This window comes from Vombatus ursinus, unplaced genomic scaffold (genome assembly GCF_900497805.2).
Source record: "Vombatus ursinus unplaced genomic scaffold, bare-nosed wombat genome assembly UNPS02014852.1, whole genome shotgun sequence".
Taxonomy (NCBI): Eukaryota; Metazoa; Chordata; class Mammalia; order Diprotodontia; family Vombatidae; genus Vombatus; species Vombatus ursinus.
Genome location: NW_020954630.1, coordinates 5,917,139 through 5,940,794, shown reverse-complemented (window position 1 = coordinate 5,940,794; position 23,656 = coordinate 5,917,139). Strand labels below are relative to the sequence as shown.

Here is a 23,656-nt window from a genome sequence, read left to right as displayed (position 1 = left end):
GTGCAGAGTGCCAATGCTTTAAAGTCCACCTCAAATCCTGTTTCCTCCATGGAATCTTACCAATTCCCTCCATCGGCAATAACCTTCCCTTAAAACAACACTTAGTTTGGATCTCCCTAATTTGCCTGTCTCATAATATTCCATATTATAGCTATCTATTTTGTGTCATCTCCCTATTAGACTGTAGGAGTCTGGGGGATGGTGTCTTATCTGAATTTTCTATATCCCCCAGTGCCTACCTCTGAACACAGTAAGTATCTGATAATCGCTTGATGGAGGAATTAATGAATGAATGATACTGTGGTAGATACTAGGATGACACAAAGAGAATCAGTTCCTGCTCTCAAAGAAATTGTAATCTAGCTGAGTCAATAGGTCTGGCTTCTTGTCCTGACTCCTCCCAGGGCTGTGGAACTCTAGGCAAGTTACCACTTTTATGGACCTCAGTTTAATCATCTGACAGATAAAAATAATAAATGTTGGATAACTAAAATGAGATAATGGATGGTGAAAACGCTTGTTAAAAGTTAAAATGTTCCATTCAAATTTAAGCTATTATAAATATATTTAGTAAAACTTCATTAATTCTGATCATACTAATTTGGAATTGATCATTCAGAAGTGGACTGGGTGAAAATTTGTCTTTGAAATTTTCTCTGAAAAAAAAAAGGATGCTAAGTAAATGAATACCGTAAATTAGTTTTTAAGGGGGATGCTTAACTGACTTAATGAGAACTTTCAAGTAATTAAAAGTATCCTTTGCATGTATGAATTTAATGTGGAAATGATCTTTACTGTTCATTATAGTGGGCCTAGCAGAAACACCACTTAAGAACAATAACATATTGTGTACATTGGATGTTCTAAAATGTTTGTTTGTTGTTATTTAGTTGTTTTGTTTGTGTCCAGCTCTTCGTGACCCCATTTGGGGTTTTCTTGGTAAAGATACTGGAGTGATTTGCCATTTCCTTCTCCAGCTCATTTTTCAGATGAAAAAACTGAGGTGAACAGGGATAAGTGACTTGCCCAGGGTCACAGAGCCAGTAACTGTTCGAGGCTGCATTTGAACTAAGGTCTTCTTGACTCTAGGCCTGGAGCTCTATCCATTACGCCACCTAGCTACCGTCTAAAATTATTATCTTTCAATAATTCAGACTATCCTTACCCTCACTGTTTTTTAAAGTTTTATTAATGCCTTTTACAATTAATACTACATGTCATGACACCACCACCATTTCTGATTTCAGCTCCTCTTTGCCCTCCACCAGTGGACCTTCCTTTGTAACAAAGAAAAACAATTAAATAAAAATACCGAACAAAGCAACCAAGTCTGACATCTGTAACTTCCCACACCCAAAGACTCCTAAGGTTTAACCCAGAGGAGGATGGGATGCTTCACCATTTGTTTGTCAGGGCCAAGATTGCTTATTGCTTAGAGGCAGTGAGCTGGCACCTGGACCTGACGTCAGGAAGACCTGAGTTCAAATCCGGCCTCAGAACTTACTAGCTATGTGACCCTGGATAAGTCACTTAGCCTCTGCTTCAGTTTGCTCAACTGTGGAATGGGGAAAATAATAACATCTACTTTTTAGAATTGGTTCGAGGATTCAATGAGATAGTGCTTAGAACATGATAAGAGCTTAACAAATACTTGTTTCCTTCCTTCCTTATTCCACTTTAAAAAAAATACCTAACAATACCCAATATTTATAGACTGCTATAAGATTTGCAGCAGCACTTTACATATATTATGTCATTTGATCCTCACAAGAGGTAGATACTCTTATAATCCTTATTTTGCAGATGTTGAAACTGAAGCAGGGTGAGGTTAAGTGACTTGCCCAGGGTCACAAAACTGGTCCATGTCTGAGATAGGATTTGAACTTCCTGACTCTAAGTCCAGCACTGTGCCAATATTTTTGACACCCTGAGAGGAGTAATTCTTGATACCTTTGCCAAATGCAGAATTTAGGCCATCCCATCTGCATATGGGCTTTGAAACAGGATGTCTGCACTTCCAAAGACAATTAGATAACACAAACACATATACATATGTATATATATATACACATATATATGTGTGTGTGTGTGTGTATGTATATATATGCACACACACACATACATACATATATATTCATTTAGAAATTCAAACAAATAAGAAAAATAGAGTAATATACCTAAAATAGCCTAGTACCAACACACACTCTCCTCTTTTCTTTAGCAAGGATCCCTTTGTCCTGATACAGTACTTTCTTGGGAGCCACTGGAAGCCCAATGGCTATTGGAGATTCCACATGTACATACACAAACATACCTCCACATACCTTCAAAGAATGAACAGCCCTTATAAAGACACTTACGCTTCTCAAATTCACCCTGCACCAAAGAGAAAGATTCCATTCCCACTCACTCAAGTGAGATAACATAGAGGTAAAGGCCTTTACCTTTTATAAAATAAACCTTTAAAGGGCAACATGAAGGTGAGCTCTTGCCGAGACTGTTCTACTCCGTTCTGATTTCTCCAGCCTCTGACACCTGATAGTATTCATAGGCTGGACCACACCATGTTGCCCTTGGTTCTATATTCATGTGGACTCTGCTCTCATTTTTCTATATATGTAAATCTTTACTTCTCATTCAGATGACAGGTACCTTGAAGTCAGGATTTGTGCTTCATTTGTCCTTGTAGTTACCTCAACATCTAGTATGGTGCTGGGCACCAAAGCCAAGACTAGAAATGGGGAACCAGAGTACAACACGTAGGAGGGCATAGTGAGGGACCCAGCCAAAGGTTCCCTGCAGGCGCTAAAATATGAAGGGCTCAGTTGTGAAGTGTAGCAACACATGAATTTCAAATCTTTTCTAAAGTGCATGAATACCTTGACCTGGTTCTGCTGGGTACACAGTAGATGCCTAATTATGGATTATGCTCACATAATCACATACCAGGTAGGTTCTTTCTTCTCTCTAGAGAAGATCAGGGAATGGACTGGCCTAGCTTTCACAGTCACTCCTTGTCTTAGGACTGATTGTTTATGTGCAGGCATTTACCCAGCATCCATGACTGTAGATGGGTCCAAATGATTATTTCCAAGTTTCCAGATTAAAAAAAAAAAAAGGAATGATTTAGCCATTGAAATACTGAATGATTCAGCTATCTTTTCTCCACAGCCAATATTCTAGCTATTTAGAAGTACATTTGGAAACATATGGATGGTGGTTGTTAGACTTTTTTTTTCACTGCTTTTCATCTGGGTGTTTGATCTGCATGTGGATACTACCTGATAGCACGATACCACATATATTTGCTACAGAAAGTTATAGGGGTCTGTGGAAACTTTGATGCTCACGGAGCCAGTCCTGGGCTCTCTTCCACCTCACAGTAATCTTGGATTTTATTCTAGGCCCTGCTAGTGACTCAGTAGGGAGCATCAGGCCCTTGGCAGTCCTGTCATCTAATCGTCTGGGGATTTCCATTTCCTGATCCTAAAAAGAAAAAATCTAGATAATGATACTCATTTGCAAAGTGCTTTGAGATCTTCTATGAAGAGCTGTTATTTCAGTACAAAATATTGTTATTATCCTGTCGCTCTCAACTATACCCAGCTGTGCTCTCTGTAACTATATTTTTAGCTGTGTGTTCTGAAGTGAATCTAATCATTACAAACCCTGAAAGCTATTTAAAAAAAATTTGACACCAGGGTCTCAGGGTTAAAATAGTGTGTGGTTAGGGCAAACATTGCCACTAGATGGAAGAGTCTTGGCTGGAATTAATCAAGCAACAAATATTTTTGATGAATGCCTACTGAGTGGTTCACTCCATTTTAGGCACTGTGATCCTGGCTCTCAATGAGCTTGTAATCTAATTGGGGGATTTAACACAAACACACACTAAACAATTAGAGAAAGTAAGGCATATAAAATTAATTGTTAAATGGTCTGGTACAGACTCCAAATGCTGTAGGACTTTTGGAGGAAAGGCCCATAAGGATGAAGGACTCAGAGCAGGCTATACAGAGAAGATGAAGTTGAAGAGGGGCCTTAATGGATAGGGAGGAATTGGATAGGTAAATGGTGGGGAGAAGTAATATAGAGGAGGGAGATCTCTTCCCACTCATCCATCTTTCACGTAGCTGCCAAGACAGTTTCCTTAAAGTGAAGATCTGACCATTCTAAACTCTTACTCAGTAAATTGTATTGGCTCTCTATTACCCTAAGACTCAACCATCGACTCCTCTGTTTGACTTTAATGCTCTTCCTATCCTGGCTATCTCTTTCCTATCTCTCGAGGTGACTTACACATTCCTTCCCTCCACACTCCCTCTAGACTAGTCATATGGGCTTGCTGTTCTTCATGGATCACAATATTCCATGTCTCTTCTCTCTCTGACAATACGGAATAATCCATGATAAGTACATCAGAGAGGTACCATTTGATCAAAACCCAAAGGATGGGTAGGACTTCAAAGCTTAAAGAGAGGAGGAAAACCATTCCAGGCATAGGGAATAGCAAAGACACAGAGGCAGGAAAGCACAAGGCATGTTTAGAGGACATTTTAAGCCTGAGCTTGACTATGTGTGTGGGCAAGAACTTAGTGAAGGTGTGGACAGGAGCTTTTCAAGTGGGTGGAATGGAGTATTATGAAACGAGGCTGGAAAGCTAGGCTGGTGTCAGACTGCAGAAGGCCTTGAAAGCCAGGCCATAGATTTCAACATTATTCTATAAGCAACAGGGAACCACTGAAGGTTTAGGACCTGCAGAGTGACATGACCTCTGCATATGTAATATTTTGTGAAGTGAATTGTTGGAAACCTCTTATCTTCCTGATTGAATTGCAAGCTCTTTGAAAGATTTTTTTTAAACATTTATCTTCATATCTGACATAGAGTTGATAGGAGGGACTATTCAACAATTATCTGATGAACCAAATTGAAATGCACTGAATGACAGTGAAGATACTAAATGCTTATTTCTTTGGGTTACACCATATCTCAGATTGTCTGTTTCTGACTTTCTGCGTAGATAAATTTGGGATTGGGTGAATTTTTTTTTCCGCTTTTTTGGTGAAGCAATTGGAGTTAAGTGACTTGCCCAGGGTCACACAGCTAGTAAATGTCAAGTGTCTGAGGCCGAATTTGAACTCAGGTCCTCTTGACTTCAAGGCCAGAGCTCTATCCACTGTGCCGCCTAGCTGCCCCTCCTGAATGAATTCTTTCAGTAACACCTCTCCCCTGGAAAGTCGTGCCTTATGCCGTAACTTCTGCATGCCATAATATAATGAGATATACATTCTTCAAATTGAGGCTGTGTGCGCACTCACGTGTGCACATTTATGTGTGTGTGTGTGTATATGTGACTAAATGTGTATATGTGATTAATAGCCCTCTCATCTTTTCATTGCTTCTGGACATTTTTTAAAGGCTCTGTTACTCTACTGGTGTAGAGGACACCATGGGTAAATGAGAACATAATGTCCTCAGAATGGTAGGTCCTAAAAGTGTAAAAACTACACTGTGGAATCAGACACCAAAATCTATGTTTTGGGTGACTCTCTGAGCGAGGACAGAGTTGCACTGATCCATTCACACATCCCTCTTGTGACTGATGGTCTTTATGTATGAGAATGTTGGCCAGGGGCAGCAGTGCCCTCTGTAGCCAATCAGTGGAATGAATCTAGCTGAGAGAATGAAGGACCTTCATCCTAATTGGCACCATGCTAGAGCCTGCTAAGCTAATCATTACATAAAAAAAGAGAGGGCTATAGAAGCAAGATTTTTTAGGGGAAAACCAATGATATTTTACCTTGGAAGTGGCATGAGATTTGCCTACAAAATCTATGCAGGCATATTGAAAATTCATGCAAATTATATGCAAATATGCACAGCTATGTCAAGGACCCAGCTGTGGCTCCTTGGGGGGATGCCCAATCTTATGCCATTGAAATGCTTTGCCCTATTATCTTTCCCAATTCAATTCAATTCACAAGGTATTGGGCCCTCACCCCACAGCCTTCATTTGGTCTTTCTCTTCCAGGGAGCCCAGTTTTCTCTTCACTTCATGGAGGAGCTTGGTGCCTTGGAACCCGCTACCACGACCGTCAAACTTCACCACGATGGCGCCGTGACTGCTGACCATGACGGTTTCCCAGTTGACCTCAAATTTTTCAGTCACACTCTGGCTCCCTGGTGTGCCATCCCTGAAAAACAGAGCAAGGGCTGAGTGCCTATGAGACTGATGTCACCCACAAAGTCAGGGGTCTCAGGCAGCAGAGGAGTTCTGTCTAGTGGTCCTAGTGGAAAAGAATTCTGCTCACCCTCAAATAGACCCCTGATCCTTTCCCTTGTCTGCTGACCTGGTACAGGGAGATGTGTGGGTAGCAATGTGATGCCTGAATACACATGGGATTGTGAGCTAAAACTGAATATCAAGGGAATAAATAAATAATAATAATAAATAATAAATAAATTTGGTCAAATAAATTTGGCCCCGGCCAAAATGATTAAGTGGGTTACCTTTATTAAAAGATTATCTATTTAGTTAAAGAAATCTCTCCCTCTAAGTCAAGAGAAAATATGTTGTCGAGGATAGAATTCTGGACTTGGAGCAGGAAGACCTAGATTTCTTAGATACTTACTAGCTGTGTGACTTTGGACAAGTCACTTAACTTCTCTGAGCCTAGGTTTCCTCCTCTGTAAAATGGGGATGTTGAACTCAATGTTTACTACTAAGGTATTCTCTAACTCTAGAGTTATTCTTCTAAGACAAATACCTTTATCCCCCCTTCAGACCCTCAGTTTCCTCATGCTCTTTGTCTTCTTGTTCATGGTTTCTGACAGAGATATGTCCTTCTCTGTCAGCGCTCCCTACAATGCCTCCTGGACCCCACCCCAACTTGTTTTCAAGGTAACCCATACCTGTCCAATGTATTCACACAAGATGTGTTATGGCTAACAGTTTAGGGTTTCATCAACTTTAATAACAATAGTTCACTAACTTAGGGGAATGAATATCTACAATGATGGAATTCAGACATCATTTTTCCTCTGGGCCTTAGTTTTCTCATCTGTAAGATGAGTTGTACTAGGTTCTCAAAAGTGTTTAGTCTCAGGACTCCTTTACATTCTTAAAAACTACTAAGGACCCCAAAGAGTTTTAATTCATTAAAATAACCACGATAAATCCATTGATGCTAATATTGATAACATTTTTTATGAAGATTAACCATATTTTGCAAACCAAAAAAATTTAGTGAGAGGAGTGGCATTGTCATACACATTTTTTTGGTTGCAAATCTATTTAATGCCTGAATTAGTAGAAGACAACTGGATTCTTTTATCTGCTTCTGCATACAATCTGTTACAATATGTTGTTTTGATTGAAGGATATGAAGAAAATTTGGCATCATGCAGATGTGTAGTTGGGAAAGGGAAGAGTATTTAATAGACCAAGACCATCTTAGTATTCTTGCAAAAATAGTCTCAAGTGCTACTTCCTAGTATTTACTCTATTTGTGGGTCCAACACTATCCTTGCCCGCATCTCCCACCCAACTGAGAGGTGTTTGATCGCTAACTGCGAAGAAAAGCAACATGATTGACCAACTGAAGTTAAAAGTCAGGTGGCAAAAGGAGAGCTCCTCTTCTGAAGAGCAGACACTTGCCATCCATTTAAAAAAAATTCACCTGTAACAGCATTTCTTATTTGGACCTCCTTACTGAGTGTGGCAGCCAGCATACTTTTTAGATTCTGTCTAATCAAGTGCCGTTAGCTTAATGAGCTCTGATCTCTCTCAAGCACCTCCTGTAATGAAATTAAGTTCCCTCAGAGGTCATTGGGTAGCCGTGGCAGTATTTGAAACCTCGCTGGAAGGTAGCTTCAAGGACGATGGTCTTTTAAAATTATTATGATGTTTTTTTAGCAGCTAGATTGCCTCAGTTTCCCTTTCCTTTCTTCTTTGGAATGAAATCAACGATGAGAGGAGTGGGGCCAGAATTATAACTGAGCTGTGTCAGGCCCAGAGGGAAAATCTCTCTAAAAACCACTTCTGGGTTCCTCAAGAACAAGGTCCTTGTTAAGCTTGGTGGCCGAGAGCTGGGATACCCTCTTGTGGTTGGATTTGTGTTAACAGCCCTCTTGCTACCTTCTCCAGTAAGTCTAGAGGAGAAAGGGCACCCGGATGTGGCCCCACTAAACCTGGGTTTCAGTGCCAGTTCTGTGGACTCAGGCTAATCCCTTAACATTTCTGAGCTTCATTTGCCTCATCTATAAAATGAAAGGATTGGGTTAGAGCATCTCTGGATAACCTTTTCAGCTCTAGGATGCTAAGGAATGTAGGAGTTGTATTTGGAGGAAGAAGGAAGTTCCAATCCTGTCAGATACTTACTAGCTGTGTGACCTTGGACAAGTCACCTAACTTCTCTCGGCCTCAATTTCATCATTTGTAAAATGGGGCTCTTACGAAGGTTGTTAGAAGGATATAAATATATAAATAGTTACATAAATGTAGTTGTTGAGTTTTTTTCAGTTGTGTCTGACTGTTTGTGATCCCATTTGGGGTTTTCTTGGCAAAGATACTGCAATGCTTCGCCATTTCCTTTTCCAGCTCATTTTATAAATGAGGAAACTGAGGCAATCAGGGTTAAGTGACTTGTCCAAGGTCACACAGCTAGTGTCTGAGGCCAGATTTGACCTCAGGTCTTCCTGACTCCAGGCCTGGCATTTTATCCACTGTGCCACTTAGTTGCTCATATAAAGTGAGCTATGATTAAGTCTTGAGATACTGTGAATACCTTTCTAATATTGACATCAGAGGACTGGATCAATGCATGCCTTCTCTAATAATACTGCTTCCCAGTCCTGGGTTGCAGCCCACTTTAGAGTTGTCATGTGTCTGCAGAGGGATAACAAAAGAGCCTCAGAGAAAGATGGGTTCCCCGACTTGACTGGGGGCAGGGATGGGGAAGGAAAATCTTTGGGCATGGGTAGAGCAGGAAAGGAACTGGGTCCCTGACCACACCTTGGCTTCTCACGCTCTCCTACTCTTTGTCTGACTCAGGCTTTATAAGACTTTACTCCAAAGATATCAGAGCCTGGGAGTTAGTCCCTTTGTATCTTTCTACCATTGCCAAATAGCCCATGCCTGGCCTACTTGAATTCTCCCTGATTCTCCTAGCCTGAATGTAATCACTCTTTTCCGTACCCTTTAGGATACTCGAGACAGGACTAGGTTATTCTAAAAAAGGAATCACAGGACCTTAGAGTTTCAGAGACATAATTAACCACAACTGGGCCTGGGGCAAATTAAGTTGATGGGTAGAAATAGGAGAGGGGTGTAGCAACTCAGAGGACAGTCCTACCACTGAAATGGTAGGGTGTAACATAGTTACAATCCCTGAGAGAGTCTCTTGCTCCAAATGGGGCCAAAGGTGAAGGCAGGTTCCTAAAAGGTCCCAAGGAGGGACCCAGGGAACAAGCATACAAGGGAAGTTGTGCCCCTTACCACTGGAGGACCACTAAGGAAGATCAGGAACAAAGCAAAAACAGGACCCTTGGATGTTGGTTCCCTTGGGAAAAGTCCTGCTGGCCCCACACTAGTCAGAGCTCTCTCTAGTCCAGTGTCTTCAGGTCACCCATGAGGCCCAGAGAGTTTAAATGACTTTACTAGTACTCTTTCAGTACGACCTAAAAGTTTAAAGGGACATTTTTGTATGATTGTGATCATTATTATATTTGAATTTCATCATTTAAAAAACAGGTACTTTCTATTTTAATAGTTCCCTTTCAGTAGAAAAGAAAAGATGAGAAGAAATTAGCTGATAAGTTAAAAGGTTTTTTTTGACCTTTTCCCATACTTAGTTGTTAAATTACAAGGGATGTGATTTGACTGTCAGTATCGACAGAGGTGGTCTTTGAATGAAGTCCCACAGCATTCACTTCAGTAAAGGAAAATGACTTTTCTGGGAATTTGAGAAGCATTTGGAGAGGCCTTCTTTCCTTACTCCCACTGCTGGAAACACTCTGGGAGGGGGTTCCCTAACCCAGAGATCAGGGTTAAAAATCATTGGTCTGGAGAATCAGAGAAGCCATTAGCATCTGTGAGAATCATTTGAATATAAAATCACCCCCAAGGGAGGAGGAGGAAAAAGAGAGGAGGAGGAGGAGGAGGTAGTAAACCAATCCAAAATGTTAGGAAAGTGGGTTAATTCTTCATTGGAGTCCATCACTCTGTCCTTGGGGCCATGCTGTGAGCCTGCCTTCCAGGCTGAGGTTATAATAAAATCCTTTTGGAACCTCAGTAATTAAACCCTTTTGGATAATGCCCAAGGCAGACCAGGCGCATCCTGAAGTTTGTTCTCTGGGCTTACAGCAAGGTTTTGCCACTTGCTCTTGGCTGGGCAGGAGTGCTTTCTCTCTTCCCTTAAATGACTTTCCTACAAATTCTCCTTTACCTTTGACGTATTGGCACAGGCTCCCACTTAAGGGTGAGGCAGAAAAAATTGGCAGGGGGAGAGACCAAGGAGGGCTCAGCATTTTCCTTTTGTGATGACCTAGGGCCCTGGCAGAAGAGACGTCTAAATTAATGAGGAGATCATTCCTGCCACTTCCTGGCATTTTCCTGGTCATTCTTCATGCTCTTCCATAAACAGTTCACCCGTGAAAAACATAGGTCATACTTACACTACCAGGAGCAGAGGATAGTGGGCAGTATCAGTGAAGGTGGCCGGCTTTAAGATCTGCATTGGCAAGTCTAAGTGGGAACAGACAAACGTGGTAACATTTGAGCATTGACAACTGATTGATAGATAGATAATAAACACGGTTCATATTTATATAGCACTTTACAGTTGATGGAACACTGCCCTTGTAACAGTCTTGTGAGGCAGATAGTGCTTTATACCCACTCTTAAGATGAGAAAACTGTGGCTCAGAGAGGTTAAATGACTGTCCTTGACCATTGTCTCACAGCTCTTATGTCACCTTACACCCATGTCCATTCTTCTTTCTGTAATCCTCGGTCATTGTGCTCAGTGTGGAACAAGGGGTGCTGTTTGGTTGAGTGCATCAGTCCATGGTGCCTTGGAAGAGGATTTAACTTCAGAGGGGACTTTGACTTCATCCATCCATCCATCCATCCATCCATCCATCCATCCATCCATCCATTCATTCAACAAATATCTATCAAGTGCCTACTACTATGAGATAACTAGGTGTCATCACAGCGGATAGGTGGCCCTGGAACGAAGAAGACAAGAGTTCAAAGCTAGCCTGAGACACTTTGTCACTGAGTGACCCTGGTCAAGTCACTTAACCTCTGTCTGCCTCAGTTTCCTCATCTGTAAAATGGGGATAAGAATAGCACCCATCTCCCAGCTTTATGAGGATAAAATGAAATATTTGTAAAGTACTTTGCAAACTGTAAAGCTCTCCAGAAATTATTATCATTATTATTGCCACAAAACGACCTACTCAATAGTCCTAAAGCACATGTGACTATGCCTCCTTCTTGCTTGCAGGATAAAATGCAGAGCCTTTTGTTTGGCCTTTTAAAGCCCTTAACCTGATCCCAGCCTACTGTCACAGGCTTACGTCACAGCATTCTTTCACTGATACTGTTATTCCAGCCAAGCTAACCTTGCCGTTTTCTGTACGTGGCCTTCCATCTTCCATCTCTTAGCTGGGCTTGTCTTAAGAACCTCCTCCTTCAGGAATATCAGTGTGTATCTCTCCCTCCCCCTGCCCCCCAACAATGACTTTGTATGCATTTTACATATATTTTATATTCAATTTTCTGGGTATACATTGCTTTCCCCATCTCCTGTCCCCATGCATCTGCACTGGCCATTCCTCCTTCCTGGAATGCTCTCTCTCTTCACATGTCTGCCTCTGAGAATCCTTGGTTTCCTGCTCAAAGCCTAGCTTCTACCAGGAAGTCTTTCCAGGCCCCTTTAACCTTTCCCTCATTTACACTAATATAAAATATCATATCTTATGTGTCTCTATTTATTTACTTATTGTCTCCCTCATCAGAATGTAAGCTCCTCAATATTTGGGAGGTCGTTTTTTTGTTTGTTTTTAAGAGGATGGCAAGGCTCATGGGTCCTTAGGTTACATTAGTAGATCAGATGACAATGCTGGAGGCTTTGGATGTTGTAGAGATAAGGTACTTGGAAAGACCTGGAGTACCTTAAGAGGTGGGGGCAGGACAGATGGTAAGGCCTGGTGATCCTCTATCTCACTGGAATAAATAGAGTTTGTGTCTCCCATCCCCTTCAAGCTGGAGAGCAGCCTGGACAGATTCTTGGTTGCCTGGCTCTTGGACCTGCTGCATCTTGGATAGGTTCTGGGCAGCAGCCCAGGGCTAGGGGGGAGGAGGTAAGGTAAGAGGACATAGGTGCTCCCAGGGGTGGTTGGATATTCCTGCTTCTGGACCCTCCCATATGGATTCTGGGCCACAGCAGCAATGGGAATAGAGAGGAGAGACAGATGAGAAATATTGCAGTGGTAGAATTTTTAAGATTTGACTGAAGTGGGGTGGTGTCAGAGGGAGATGGCAGAGAGATAAGAATTAAGGATCATGACAAAAATTTTGAGCAACGAAAACTAGGCAAATGGTAGTACTACTGAAAAAAGTGATGTCAGAAGAGAGGGCTTTTGGGGAAAGATTATACGCTCGGTTTTGAACATGTTAGGTTTGGGGGGGGTATGGGCAGGTCATCTAGATAGAGTCATACTGTAGGCAGTTGGAAGTACAGGCCAGAAGCTCAGGACAGAGGTGAAGGTCAGAGACTCACCTCTGGGAGTCATTTAGGGAGAGGCGACAGCTGCATCCTTGGGAGTGAGTGAGATTGCCAAGAAAGGGACTATGGAGAGAAGCTTAAAGAGTGCATGGTGAATCAGAGGACCCACTGATTTTATACACAGATCTGGTTATGTTACTCTTCTCAAGGTTACTCACAATCTGACGTTACCTTACCTTTCCAGGCTTCTCTTGCCTTCTTGTATTTGGCACATCCTTGGCACGTCCTTATCCCTTGAACATGCCCTGTTTATTCCTAAGTCTGTGCTTCTACTCATACGATTTTGTTCTTTTTTGCCTGAATTCCTACCCATCATTAAAACCAAACTCAAATTCCACTTTCGACATGAGGCCTTGCCTGATACCTCCATCGCTAAAGGCCTCCCTCCAACAAACTTCCTATAGCCCTTTGTTCTGTACCTGTCTAATGCACTTATCGTGTATTATTGGGAATTATAGCTCCCTGGCTTTGCATCTTAGCTCCCTACCAGGCCATCATTTCAATGAGGGCAGGATCTGTATCTTATCTAGACTTTTATATCTTCCCAAGTATCTTGCGTAGTGTTCACATTGCATTCAGTAGCTTAGCAAATGCTTGCTGAATTACATGAGATTAACCTAGTTATGGAGTCGAAGGATTGTTTAGGGAGCAAGGAGAATAACCAAGAGAGTGTGATATATAAGAAGGTAAGGCCCTGCAGCATGGTGGAAGGAGCTAAGAATTAGAAGTCAGGAGACCTAGGGAGATAAGTGTCTCAGCTGGGTCACTAGTTTATTGTTGGACCCTGGGTAACTCACTTCACTTTGCTGTTGTTTATTTCCATTATCTGTAACCTGGATATAAAAATACCTGTACTCTCAATCCCACAAGTTCATTGTGAAGATTCACTGTAAGCTCATGTATGTGGATGCACTTTAAAAGGGGAAGATGTACAAATGTGCAGTTTTATTAACAGCAGCATCACAGGCAGCGAGAAATGAAAACCCTGAGGGCTCCGTGACTCACTTTGTCACGCATTGCTTGCACAACACACAATTAAACATCTCCCCATCTCTCTAGGCAGCAGTGTCAGCGTCCCAGCTGGGAATCAGTATTTGAAGGGATTGGGGGAGAGAGAAAGAAGAAAACAGAAATCCTGGGTGAGACAGGGACAAGGAAGAGAGAGGAGGAGAGGACAAGGGGGGCGTCTGTGGACCAAAGTAAGATGGCAGTGCTAATTGCTGGATGGATATTGAGAGCCTGTCTCTCTGTGCCTGAAGGGATACTTGAAGGTGGCCTGGTTACCAGCCTCTGAAGCCCCAGCTGTGCCTTGTCACTGTCCAAGGTTTTTTGGATCTATTCCTCAAGGCTAGTGAAAACTGCCTCCATAAAAAACCAAAAAACAACAAAAACCAAAACCCCAACAAACAAACAAAAACCCCCCCAAAAACCAAAGACCAACAACAAATTTACCCACTGGGTTCTTTCTCCCCAAACAAAACTCCACAAACCTTCCTCCTTAAATCTGGCATTTGTTTACTGATGGTAAACAGAACCCAGATTACCAAAGGCTTAGCAATTAACTCAGAATTAGTGGCATTTTCAATATGATTAATATACAGGTTCACCACAGGCTAGACAGGTTTGCCTGGCAATCACTTTTTGACACAGGGTCTAATTACTTATTCCGGTTGAATACTAATGCCTTGCAAATTGGATCAATGGCCCAGGGACAAGCAGAAAGGCAGAGGATGGACTTTATCATTTAAATATCCATAAAACATGGGCTGGGCTGCTTCTGCTGCCGATAAGCCGAAGGGCAGACCTTGGAAACGGGGCCCAGTAGCCAGAAAACAGCTTTAGATTCCAGAGGAGGGTTTCTCCCTGTCTGATCAGGGCCTTGTAATGATCTAACAAAACAAAACAAATAAAAGTCGGTTGGAGGTCAGGGGAGCTCGCTGAAGCCTGTAAGGTCACTTTCAGCTAGCTGCTTGTGTTCCCTCATTCTTCTTTTGTTCTTTTCTGGAAACTTTCATGCCTCATTCTTATACCGCTGAGGCCTTGCTGGACAGTGTCTCCCTGGCCATCACGTCAGAAATGGAAAACCAGTTAGACACATCTGAGCAAGAACCAATGTAGGGGGGGAGGCCACCCCCCAAACCTCCTCTATAAAGCCAACGGTCCATGTGGTTGAGTTACTTTGGCATGAAAGAAACAAAAGATTCAGGTGGCCCACACTTCTACCAGGAAGAGAGGTTGGGACCTTGGTGAAATCACACCAAGTGTTCCAAGTCCTAGGCAGCCTCTCCAATCCCTATTCTTGTTTCTGTAATGATTGGAAGACCACCACACCTGAGGCCTAAGGACTCAGCTACAGTTGTGTCCACCTCCCTGTGGCCACTAAGGCACAGATATATCCTTTGCCTTCAATCCCTCTTTTCTTGCCCATGTTTCTCTGTGCTCTCACCACTGAGTGTCTCCTTTCAGGCCCTCCTAGACCTTCACTTATGTGACTCAAAACACACCACACTAAAAATCTTTTACTTTCTACATAACTGGCCTAACTCTGTTGTGAAAACCTCTATTAAGTCCCTAGAGTGCTAGAATACACTGGGACAGAGTCAGTTTTGGGAGTGAAATTAGGTCTCAAGTAAATGAAAACCCAAGTCAGTTTGGTTAATACTGACCAGATGTTTGTGACCATGGATGCAGTCTCAGCCTCTTTAGATGGCACGGCACTTGTCTCTTCTTCATCTGTCTTCTGGCTTCTTATTCATGGCAGACCAATTCTGCATGCCAAATTTCACATGTGCAGACAGATGGTCACTTTCATTCTTAAAACACTAAAGTCAGGGGATCTTTGGTCAACTATTTCCCTCCTCCTCTTCAGGGTCAATCATGACCCTAGAATAAGCTGTCTGGTTCACTGTGAGACTGAAAGGTTCCTGAAGAAGTCTCAAGTGAATTCCAAAGGATTCTTGGTTAATGAGGAGGAGAAAAGTGGGCCCATATCCTCCATGGGAAAGAAAAAAGCCATATGTGTGTGTATATGCACACATATACACATATACACACATGTGTATACACACACACACACACATATATACCCATACATTATTATTGTTGTTATACTTCATTTTCATAGAGGACCAATGACATCATGGGCTAATATTTTGACTTGCATGTGAATTGGATTTAAGTGAGGCAGGGTTGCACAGAGTCATCAACCTAATAGAAGTCCAGTGGCAAGACAAAAGTCAGGATGACTGGTGATGGCCTGGGATGCAGTGGATGGCCTGGGCATCTTCAATATCCACCCAAGCTCTAAGCGCTTCACAGCACCTGCTTCAGCTGCCTTCATGGCCACTGGAACAAATTGTTCTCATCCACCTATTCCACTCAGAGAAGTCTTGACATGCTTGGAGTAGACATCCTCTTAACTCACTGACAGGTTTGAGACCCGTTGATTACCTTAAACCTGGTGTCTACTGAGACAGTTTTGTCTCAGTAGGGCTGCTGTACGTGTTACAACTTCTTGAAGTCACAGAGAGAGTTGGAAGACAGGTGGACACCAGAGGTAGATGAGCAGCCCTGAAAAGGGTTTGGCAAGCCCTCACACCAGAGATGCTAGTTCTCCCTGAATATCCCAAACATCCCCCTTCATGTATGTTTGTACACACACATACATATTTATGTATATATATGTATACATACACACACACACATATACACATATAAGCATGTATGCATGTATGTATACATATATAGGATTCAGGCTAGAGACCTTATCAGGAGGGAGGACCAGGAATTCACAAAAGACAATAACTAAGATGTGAGTCAGAAGTAAATCTCAAGGTCTCAGATGTCTATAGAAACGTGCACATAGTATGGGTAATAAATATGACGGCCTAAAGACCTAGATGCAAGGAGATAAGTAACAGCTGGCATCAGATTCATGGCTGAAATGCAGCTATGGAAAGGTACAGAAATAGGGCTTGAGTCTGTGATTTCACTGGTAGAGAGACTCCCAGATGAAGCAATTCCCTCTAACAATGCAGGTGAGCACCTTCTCTGTCACTTGCAGTTTTCTTCAAGTGTTGCTCAGTGCAATGGGAGGTTAAGTGAATTGCCTAGTGCCATAAACCAGTATTAATCAGCGGCAGGACTTGAACCAAGGTTTTCTTGGCCCTGGGGCCAGTTAAAAAGAAAATAATGATAAAAAGAGTTGAGTGATATAGAAAATATATATGGAACTGGAGGGGAGAAGGTGAAGAACAATTTGGGTGAAGATGAATGGAAAATAACCAAAGAGATACTATAGTATAGGTGTCCATAATCTAGGGAACATGAACTTCTTTTAAAAAAAATATTTTGATAGTGAATCCTCTTTTTATCTTGTATATGAAAATGTTCTCTCTTTTTTTGTCTATATGTATTTAAGTTCAAAATGAATAAAAATATTTTGATAACTATTTCAACATAATTGGTTTTCTTTGTAATCTTATGTATTTTGTTTTTGTGCATTTAACAACATTATTGTGATAACGAGTCCATGGGATTCACTAGGTTGACAAGGGGGTGTCTGATGCACAGGAAGGTAAAGAACGCCTCTCCCCAGGCAGTAAAAGGAAATAAAGGAACAGTCCAAGAAATATCTAAAAGCCGGCCCAGTGCTATAGCATAAAAGAGAGGGGAAACTTCAACCCATAGTCATTCTCTGAAGCACTCTAGACACAGTAGAACAGCTGTCAAGTTCTTGATTTGCCTTAATTATAATCCATTACTCAAAAGAAAGAGGAAGTGATGAGGGGAACTGATACCTTTTCGACCAACGATAATGACCAAGTTACTGCTGAAATGGGAATGACGGCAACTTGGAGGTCAAGGCTTATCCTTCTCCTCCCACCCCTCAAAGGACTCTTAGCTTGCATGTCTTGGGGTTCTCCTGCCAATCCAACAGAGAGTCTTCCTGGTTCTGAATTCAACCCCTCTTCCTGTATTCAAGGCAATGATTCTACTGAACTGTCATATAAATTAAGGCAGTTATATCTCTAGCCAAAGGATGCCCAGCTAAGTGATCCTTTAAGCTCTCCCTCAGGCCCTTTATAAATATTTACACCACCTCCACCTCCTGTCAGCTCACAATGGCCCTCTGCTGCAGAATTCATTTTTGTCAGTTATCAAAGAGTGTCTTGCCATTATAGGAATAACTATATCCCACTTGCAATGGTGGAATAGGCAAAGTCTTCAGCAGGAGGCTTCAGAGGAGATAGACTCTATGACATGCTAGTATTGGCTCTGACCACTGACTACTAATTATCAGGGTCTCCTGCCCTCTGATATATATATATACACACACACACACACATATACATATATGTATATATGTATGTATATATGTATACATATATGTATATATATGTATGTATATATATGTATATATACATATATACAAAAGAGTAAGGAAAGACTCAATGTGTCACCAAGTCATCTGTCATCTGTCACTCATCCTGCAACGCAGAGCCATTACTGCATAGCCCTTTGATGCATTTTATGCTGAGGACCTCAAGGAGTTTACCGTCCAGCCCAACACACAATATTTGCTCCATGGACACATACAATACAGGGGAACATAAACGCTAGAACACTGGGGAAGGCTGTCCAGTTTTGTTTTCTGTCTTTGCATCTTTCCTCCCTGGCACAGCGCTTTGCAGCACTAAATGAAACATTTTTAGTGTTAGGGGTTGATCAGAGGAGTTCCCCAATCAATTTGATGAGATTACAAGGAGGTGAACCTTTGTTTGGGTTGTAAAGATCTCCCTATGGAGGGTATGGACATGCCCACTGGCACCTTGTGGAGAAGATTAAAGACATCTGGATTAAGTCTTAGTGACTGGGGCTGCCTCCAAGGTGAGTTGGTTGGCTTCAAGTCCCCTGTAGTGCCTCCTGAAAAACAAATTTCATTGATGGGGGCTGCTCTCAAGATGAATTAATTGGCTCCTGCTCTGTTGGGAGGAGCTCCCTTTATTCTGGCCTATAACAGGGAATCTTCCTTGATGATTGTGCTTTTCATCCTTTTCCTTTCTGCCTTTCTTTCAGAGAGCTCTTGAGAATACAGCTGGCAGATATGGGGTTCCCTGTCCTCCAAGAACCATTAATGAATGACATAAGTTCTGCTATAACAGTTATATGATCAGTGAGTCCATAGGAGCAGTGCAGGTCCAACGTGAAGGGATTGACCAGGATCCGCAAATGTGTTGACCATCCTGGGATAGTCCAAGCTCTCAGAGGGCTTCTGTCAGGTGAGAGAGGGACTCAGGAGAATGCCAGCATGTTGCCTGTGTAGCCACTCCAAGCATGTGTCCCTTCTGAGGGGATCTAAGTCACACCATATGTCTGCTGTGTGAGGACGTACACCATTCCCTGTGGGGAAAAGGGACTCACTGGACTGTTGGGGGGTGGGGTTGTTGCACTGGCAATCTTAGGTTTGGTTCCCTTTTGAGGAAGGCACAAAACAAAGGGTGGTACTAAATTAGGGGATGTTAGGATTTTGTCCAAAAGTGAATGTTGGACAAAGAGAATTATGATTATTTACGGGAGCCCATTTTCTCTTGACTGGCAAAATCTGTCTCATGTATGACAAATACATTTGTTTCACTGAGTGTTTGTATGGATCTGGGGACCCACTTGCCCGTACTTACGGAGATCCAGATATGAGCTATATTTGATAATCATCTCAGAGCCAAGTTTTGGTGAGGGCTATATGAGTCAAAGAGATTGACCTTTCAAGGCTACCTCTAAGATTGAACCTGGTCTATGGGAATCCCAGGACACATTGAATCAGATTGAAATATAGCCAGATTCCTTGGAACTGCATTGCCATAGCACAAAGAGGTCTCACCTGGTCTTCTTGCTCTTCCTTCCTTTTGAAACACAGCTCAACCACTTTAGTATGATGGACCAGCCAGATACCATCTTAGAAAGACTGTGCTTTTCCTTCTTTTTATCTGTTGTTCATAGTCTCAGTATGAGAAAGATACCAGAGTTCTCATTATAGATATTGACAGTATCCAAATGTGGTTAACAATGGATTTATTGTTTTTACCTTTGTATCATTTGCATCTACTATAATACCTTGCAGCTAGTAGATGCTTAATAAGTCTTGAATTGAATTGTTTATTAAATTGAATTTGTAGATTGGGATGGAATTTCCCATCTGTCAGATGTGTAGGTGTGTATGTATGTATATGCATGTGTGTGTGTGTGTGTGGGGGGTTGTTGAACTAGATGATCTCTAAGCTCTTTTTTGGTTCTTAATCTATGATCCTTTCACAAAAATGAGGAAATTCAGAGAGAGGACTGGAGTTTGGTGAAAGACACTGAGTTCAGTCTTGTACATATTGAAGTTCAGGTGATGGCGGGATAACCAAATAGAGATGCTCAGTAGACCATTAAAGATGCTGAACTAGAGTCTGAGAGAGAGGTCAAGTCTAGAGGAAGGGGTTTGGGAGATGTCTTCTTAGGAGTAATAGTTGAAGCTATAAGAATATAGCTTCAAAGAAGAAAATTTTGATAGAGGTGAAGAAAAACCAAGGACAGAATTTTGGGGCCTTCCCAAATATGGAGGGTGAGAAGGGGAAGGAGAAGCTATTGAAGAAGCAGCCAGAGAGACTGGAACAGTACATAAATGTCATAGAGAAGAAAGAGTATTAATCTTATCTCATTGAGATAGTAAACTTATGGAGGAGAGGGGCCTTTTGCTTCTTTTTTATCCCTTGTAGTGCCTAGCATCATTCTGGTCAGGTATTGGGTGCGCAATAAATACTTTTCAATTGATGCAGTCAGTACAATTCTTTTTCTATGCTGCCCTGAATCTCTCCCTGGGTGGCTATCATTTCAGAACATTTTTTTCCGAACAGCTCATTTCCAGCTGTTTGAAGAGCAGAGACTATCATTATTGGGATAATATGGTATTCTTTCACATAAGTCATTAGGCAAAGCAATCTTCTACTGACAGCTGAGTCATTTCAGAGCAGGAATAGTACTGAAAAATGAGAAAAAAAGAAGAAAAACCAGTACTTACTGTAATCTTCGATCTCAATACTTTTGTATTCAATTTTAGGCATCTGCCGGTCACTAATAGTCTTCTGTACGTGGGCATTTACTTCCAGCTCAAAGATTTCTGAAAGAGAGAGGAAACAATGACAGATAGAAACCCACTGACCTTGCTTCCTATGGAGAACCCATCTTGTGCTTATAGGATCACAGATTTAGAGCTATAAGTACCTCAGAGATAATTTAGTTCAACCATTTCATTTTAGAAATGTAGAAACAGGTCCAGAGAGGTGAAGGGCCTTACTTCAAGTCATACTGGTAGCAAGGAACTGATTCAGCATTCAAACCCAGGTCTCCCGATGATCTTTCCACTACACCGCATTGTCCCTGTTTATTTAGTCACATGACCATCAGAAAAGCTAATTGTGCTTCTTCTGTCCACTACCTTTCTTAAGGCTAATGACCATTATAAACTTGGAGAGGAAGAAGACTGGAATGTCAATTATTCCCCAGGAAAAATTCATTTAAATTCCTCAATTTAACTGAAAGGTATCCCAGAAAGTTATTTGATACCTCACTGGTTTTACTGATCCATTTGCCCCTTTTGTTCATTTTAGGGCCTTTTGAATAAGGCTTGAAGTGGATGTATGAGGCAGTTTGTTTTATCCTAGCCTGCCTCAAGTCTTCCCTTAAAAGAGGACCCTAAAAAGTTGGACACTCCACTTCTTTTTAGGAAGACCTGAAATAAATTCCATTACCTTTTGACACTGGCCAATGTTAAATATGTTCTTAAAACTAATCACTCAAACCTTCCCATATCTATTTCTGCAACTGGACTAATATATCAACTACTGTACTTTCTTATATCTCTAATTGAAATGTTGTTCAAACTATCCCACTTCTTTCTGATTGGTGGGTCCTTGCTCACATTTTAACTGGGGAGAAAAAAAAAATCAAACCAAAACATACCAAGTCAAGCAACTCCTCCATTTGTCAAATCAGTTTGAAACAGCAGAGCTTCAGGAATGCTTTAAAGAGTGGATCATCCATCATAGGCAGTGTATGAGCCATTAAATCATTCTCTGACAGGTATTCTCTCAAAAAGCAACACAATCACCACACGAGCACATGTGGGGAATTATTCCTGCCTGCATGAAGTCCCCAGAAAGTTAAACTTCCCATTATTATAAGGAGGTTTCAGAAAGGAACAGTTTTCATCTATGAAGCTGATGTATGGCTCACTGAGGTCACCCACAGATCCTTACTGTCACTTAGGAGTTTGTGAAACCAGGGGAGATAATGGTGCTCATGTCTATATAATACCTGCACAATGGACTGCAGGGTGAAAAATTCAACTGGTGGTATATCCTACATCAATGGCTCCTCCGACCTTTGTCTTAGGTTTACCCTGCGTGTATCGAATCAACCCTTATCAACTTCTTCTTCATGTAGCTGCCTAAACTGGTACACATACAAGTGTTACCATGTTACTTATTCTTCCTCTCAAAAACCTCCTGTGACTCCCTATTTTCTCAAGGACAGAATTTAAACATCACTGACATTTAAAGCCTTTCACAAACTGGTTCCAACCTACATTTCTAGACTATATGTACATTACCCTTTTCCCACCTCCCTACCTGCCTCAAGCACTATATGGTACTGTTTAACTTCACTACTTTCTGTTCTTTATATAGGATATTTCAATTCCTGACTGAGGCTGTTTCTAATGCCTCTCTAGCTCAAACATTACTTCCTACAAGTGGTCTTTTCTGATCTACCTAATAGATAATACCCATCCCTCCCATTCCCAAATTAATTCGTATACATTTTATTTTTAATTTGGACATGTTTTCCAAGACAGAATGTGAATTTCTGCTTCCGAAGGAGCTGATGTCAACAATGTATATTTCTGTGTGAATGAGTTTAAGTTGGTGGGATTCCATCTCTCTGGGATGGTGTTTGCTGTTAAATCTCACCCCGGAAGGGGCCTTTTCCATATACTTGTAATCATACCAAGTAGTTGGAAGAAAGGAAGGAAACAAGCATTTCATAAGTTTACTGTGCTAAGGACTTTATAAATATTATTTAATTTGATCCTCATGACCACCCTGGGAAGTAGGTGCTATTATTATCCCCATTTTTTTTTTACATTGAGGAAACTAAGACAAATAGAGGTTAAGTGACTTGTCCTGGGTCACACAGCTAGTAAGCATCTGAGACTGGATTTGAACTCAGGTCTTCTCGACTCTAGGTTCCGTGTACTATTCTTTGTGCCTAGCAGCCTGTCCATTCCATTTCTGCATTAGAGGGACCACATTCTTTCCATTACAGTTTTAGGAAAGCGGAATGAGCACTGACCTGGGAGTCAGGAGTCATGGATTCTAGTTCTGGCTTTATCCTTCCCTTGTTATGGGATTTCCATGTGAGACCGTGTATCTCCTTCACTTTGCTCAACTAGCAAATGAAAAGGCTAGAAAGGATCATTTCGAAAGTGTTCTTTATCTCTGTCCTTCTGTCCCGTTAACAAGACATTTCCCAGAGAGGATACTGACTGCTTTTGAGGACCTTAGGTAATACATTAAAGGTCCCCAAATATGCCAGGTCTTAGTTTTGTGGCTTTTAAAGAGGTCTTTCCCTGTCTTTGTAATAGCTGATTTCTCTGGCATGAAAGGTGAAGGCTCCAAACCCTCATGTTTTAAGACACTGGTGCCAAACTCATAGAAATGGGGACTACTGCACATCAGTAAGGATATCTATGGGCACATATTGACTCAGAAAACCACATGTTAACATTATCTCCATCTGGTTGTATTTTTATTTATTTA

At 41.6% G+C, this 23,656-nt stretch overlaps 1 protein-coding gene across 1 annotated transcript in view; it reads right to left on the bottom strand.

The window, feature by feature from the left end:
• Window positions 1–23,656, bottom strand: part of DPP6 (dipeptidyl peptidase like 6) — a 989,665-nt gene that overhangs the window by 17,428 nt on the left and 948,581 nt on the right. The window contains exons 18-20 of the mRNA XM_027841049.1: window positions 20,860–20,958; window positions 10,678–10,747; window positions 6,003–6,197 (exon numbers count right to left, since the gene is read on the bottom strand). Of these exons, the coding sequence (XP_027696850.1) occupies window positions 6,003–6,197; window positions 10,678–10,747; window positions 20,860–20,958 (364 nt within the window). The remainder of the gene's footprint in view (window positions 1–6,002; window positions 6,198–10,677; window positions 10,748–20,859; window positions 20,959–23,656) is intronic.